The 4,800-nt window shown below is 35.9% G+C and overlaps 1 protein-coding gene across 1 annotated transcript; it reads left to right on the forward strand.

The window, feature by feature from the left end:
* Positions 1–2,080: 2,080 nt before the first annotated feature.
* LOC133291127 (glucan endo-1,3-beta-D-glucosidase 1-like) lies at positions 2,081–4,096 on the forward strand. The gene has a single exon (XM_061489324.1). It carries the CDS (start codon positions 2,096–2,098, stop codon positions 4,094–4,096), a length of 2,001 nt encoding a protein of 666 aa, XP_061345308.1. The 5' UTR covers positions 2,081–2,095.
* Positions 4,097–4,800: the final 704 nt, after the last annotated feature.

Genomic DNA, 4,800 nt, shown 5'->3' on the forward strand with positions numbered 1-4,800 from the left:
TTCTTTGTTGGTAGCCTAGTGGTAATGGATACACTGAGGCAAAAACAAATCACTAACAACGTTATATTGCTACAGCAACAGCTATTGATAATCTGAACACATAAAAGCAGCTCATCATGAAATGAAATTTACTGAAATTTTAACAGATTTTACTTCTTTTTTTTTTTTTTGTCTCCTCCTTCTCTATTTTTTTGTTTTCTTCCTTTTTCTATGTAATATTCAGAAGTGTGTTGTGTCAAATAATCCCCCTATGCTATGTAGTATTCCCTCTCATCCTTCACAGGTCAATTTTTTTTTTCCAGATATTTGTAACTGATGCTAGCTTCCTTTTATCATTTCTGTGACCTATCTCTTTTGCCTCAATTTGGCAGGATGACATATTCATGCATACTCCTTTTGAATTTTTCTTGCGGCTTGACTCTTGATTTTTTTCTTAATTGCTCTTGTCTTATATGCTTAAAGATGAGCATGCTTGTGGGATAGAAACAAGATTGATCGCCCCATTACAAAAAAAAAAAAAAAGAAACAAGATTGATCGAAAAATTTGGATTTTACTGGCAGGTTGTGTACATGAGAAAGAGAAGGCTCATTTTTTCTTCACACTTCAAGGGTCCAAAGCTGATTCAGACCAAAATTAGTGTTCACATAATCACATTGTTATTTCTAAAAGGCTTGTTTTTATTTTATAATAGTTTCCAAAACACACAAAACTGTTTTCATTTAATGTTTTGTTTTCATGCACAACTTCCTAGTTTCATTTAAATAAAGAAAAGCCGGGGAGAAGAAAATTCCAATTCTGTTCTCACCCTACAATTGAATGCACGTCCTTGTAGAGACTTTGCCATAATGATGAAAATGAAACTTGTACACAGGTATGAAAATTTCTTATATACTTTGTGTTGCAACTGTTAGAATGTACATAATTCTTACATATACCAAGGATAAAGACATGATTCTCAGATATACCAAGGAAAAAGACATACCTAGAAGCATCTTTTCGCAAAGTTTAGGGTGACTTCTCTGTCTGGGCCTTTTTTTGTGTAGGGAAAAGAGGACCAACCCTAATATATATTCAATTGTCTTTAATCTGATACTTCCATCGTTCGTAAACCAGATGAACGCTTGAGATCAAATGCATTAACTTTTGTAACCGTAACGATTATTGCTTCTAATTAAAAGCATTAATCTTATAACCGTTAATTAGTAATTGGGCCACTTTAATAGTCATGACTCATGATATTTCTATCATGTGGGCGTTACATTTCTAACAGCAACATCCAGATATGATTTAAAAACATTTTGTTTTCAATATTATGCAGTGTTATTGGAATACTGTGATACTATTACTATCATATTACAAAGCTACTAGTAGTCACTTAAAATAACGCACTATCAACAAAATAACAAACTAGCTTCAACTAATTAACTAACCAATGAAAATGGTTGGTAACACATTCTGCTTAGGTTCCTTGCAAAAAAATCATCGGTTTTTGCTTGTTTGCAGCTTTCACTTCCATTCTGATTCGTATGTATGTAACTGACTTGTGCTTATCATGTTGTTCCATTTTTTCAATTGTGTTCACTTAACGTTGCTAGATGTGGAATACTGATTTTTGGTATTTTATTCCCATTGAGAAAACCTCGGTTTTGTTTCTTGACATGGTCACATTCACGTACCTTACTGGCCTAAGATCCCCTTCGCTTAAATCAATCATTCAATCCTCTTTACTCCTCACCCTTCTATCGTCCATTCCTCTTTAACAAGTCCCCATCAACAAAGCAAAAACAACCCTTTCCCTCAACTTGTTCTAAAATGCAGCTCACCAATACAATAAATTATACTCAACTAGTCAACCATCCAATAAATATACCTCAAAATCCAAAACTCAATCCCCACTATCCCTACTCATAACAATTTAATAATTAACCAAGTTGTACACATATTAGTTGCCAATGCTGAAAATACTCAATATTCAAGGTGAGAACTGCACTCACCACAGACTTTGGAAACACTATAAAAACCCCCCAAAACCCATCACCACCATTACAATTATCATTCAAGCATTCACCATCATAGCCACCACGATCAGCAGCAATGACTAACACCCAGAAGAACACTCCTTTTATCTTCCCACAGGGTCATTCCACTGTCCTACCTGATCCCTCCAACTTCTTCTCCTCAAACCTTGTTTCAAATCCACTCCCTACAAACTCTTTTTTCCAAAACTTTGTCCTAAAAAATGGTGACCAACCCGAGTACATTCACCCTTACCTCATCAAATCCTCAAACTCATCCCTCTCTCTCTCATACCCATCTCACACTTTCACCTCTGCTTTCATATACCAAGTCTTCAATGCTGATCTAACCATCTCTTCCTCTGAACAAAAAACCAGTGAGAAACACATAATCTCTTCATGTAGTGATCTCAGTGTCACCTTGGATATCCCTTCTTCCAATCTGAGCTTTTTCCTTGTAAGGGGAAGTCCTTTTCTGACTGTGTCTGTAACCAAACCAACCCCTCTCTCCATCACCACCATCCATGCCATTCTTTCTTTCTCTTCAAATGATTCCCTTACAAAGTTCACATTTCAGTTTAACAATGGTCAAACATGGCTCCTATATGCTTCCTCGCCAATCAAGTTGAGTCAAAGCCTTTCCGAGATCACTTCTGATGCATTTTCTGGCATAATTCGGATAGTTTTGTTGCCTGATTCCGATTTTAAACACGAGGCAGTTCTTGACAAGTTCAGTTCTTGTTACCCTGAGTCAGGTGAAGCTGTGCTCAGAGAACCATTTAGTGTTGAGTATAAGTGGGAGAAGAAAGGATCAGGTGATTTGCTACTGTTAGCACACCCTCTTCACCTTAAGCTTTTGTCTAACAGTGATAGTGATGTCACTGTTTTGGATGATTTTAAATATACAAGCATTGATGGGGAGCTTGTTGGTGTTGTTGGGAATTCGTGGGTTTTGGAAACAGATCCTGTTTCTATAACTTGGCATTCTTCTAAGGGTGTTATAGAAGAATCCCATGATGAAATTGTTTCTGCACTTTCTAAGGATGTTGATGGTCTAGATTCATCAGCAATAACAACAACTTCATCTTATTTCTATGGTAAATTGATTGCAAGGGCAGCAAGGCTAGCATTGATTGCCGAAGAGGTTTTCTTCTTTGATGTGATTCCAAAGATTAGGAAATTTTTGAAGGAAACCATTGAGCCATGGCTTGAAGGAACTTTTAATGGGAATGGATTTCTATATGATCAAACGTGGGGTGGCATTATTACCAAACAAGGGTCCACTGATACTGGTGGTGATTTTGGGTTTGGAATTTATAATGATCATCATTATCATTTGGGATACTTCCTTTATGGAATTGCAGTGCTTGTTAAGATTGACCCAGCATGGGGTAGGAAGTATAAGCCTCAAGCCTATTCACTCATGGAAGATTTTATGAACTTGAGCATAAGATCAAACTCCAATTATACACGTTTGAGATGTTTTGATCTTTATGTATTGCATTCTTGGGCTGGAGGGTTAACTGAATTTGCAGATGGAAGAAATCAAGAGAGTACAAGTGAAGCTGTAAATGCATATTATTCTGCAGCTTTGATGGGTATGGCATATGGTGATGCCAATCTTGTTGCCATTGGATCAACACTTACAGCATTGGAAATGCTTGGAACTCAAATGTGGTGGCATGTGAAAGAAGGAAGTAATCTTTATGAGGAAGATTTTACAAAAGAGAATAGGATAATGGGTGTTCTTTGGGCTAACAAGAGAGACAGTGGACTATGGTTTGCTTCTGCTGAGAGGAGAGAGTGTAGGCTTGGCATTCAACTCTTACCTATTTTACCTATTTCTGAAGTCCTGTTCTCAAATGTTGATTATGTTAAGGAGCTAGTGAAGTGGACATTGCCTGCTTTGAATGGTGAGGGTGTTGGAGAAAAATGGAAAGGGTTTGTATATGCCCTTGAAGGGATTTATGATAACAAAGGTGCATTGCAGAAGATTAGAAGCTTAAATGGTTTTGATGATGGAAACTCATTGACTAATCTCTTGTGGTGGATTCACAGCAGAGGTGAAGGTGATGAATAAATGGTTTTGATATTTAAAAATAAAATGAGATTAAAGTTAAAAACTCAATAATTTCATGCGTTGTATCTGACTTTTGTTTTTCAATTGATGTCTGTTTCTTATAATTCCTTATATGAATAATAATTGTGGACCTTATCTTTAATTTTGGTACAAGACTTTGCTTCATTGTCCGTATGGTGGCATGAGGACTTTTCTGTGTAACGTGTAAGCATATTCCAAGCGGTTGCCGACCTTCACTTTTTAATGTCGTTTTTGGCAATTTTTAATATTTAAATTATTGCCTGCGGCTACTTATAAAGTTATAACTTGTAAGTACAATCATAGAGTCGGCCCAAAAAAATATATTATTTATGTACAAGTGAAAACATAATGGGGAGCGACTGAGATTACTTTTTTTATTTTCAATTTGTTAAAAAGAATGGGGAAAAAGAAAACAACCTTAGAAGACACTCGTCAGGCATTTGGTTGAGGAGAAATTTTTTTAATACTAGAAAAATGTAATTACTAGAGAAATGGTTGGAAAGTGAGTTTGGTAGAAAAATATAAAAAAAAAAAAAGTTGTTTGATTGGGAAAAAATTTACCGAGAAAATTTGGCAACTTGAGGGTATTTTGGTCTAGGTCAACTTTCACCTTTTACCTTTTATCCATCTAACTAAGGAAAATCACGTCGAAGAAAGCTTTCTAAACAGTCATAATTACTCCA

Source organism: Gastrolobium bilobum, unplaced genomic scaffold (assembly GCF_033153095.1).
Source record: "Gastrolobium bilobum isolate Gb01-03AN ecotype WA unplaced genomic scaffold, APGP_CSIRO_Gbil_v1 utg829, whole genome shotgun sequence".
Lineage (NCBI taxonomy): Eukaryota > Viridiplantae > Streptophyta > Magnoliopsida > Fabales > Fabaceae > Gastrolobium > Gastrolobium bilobum.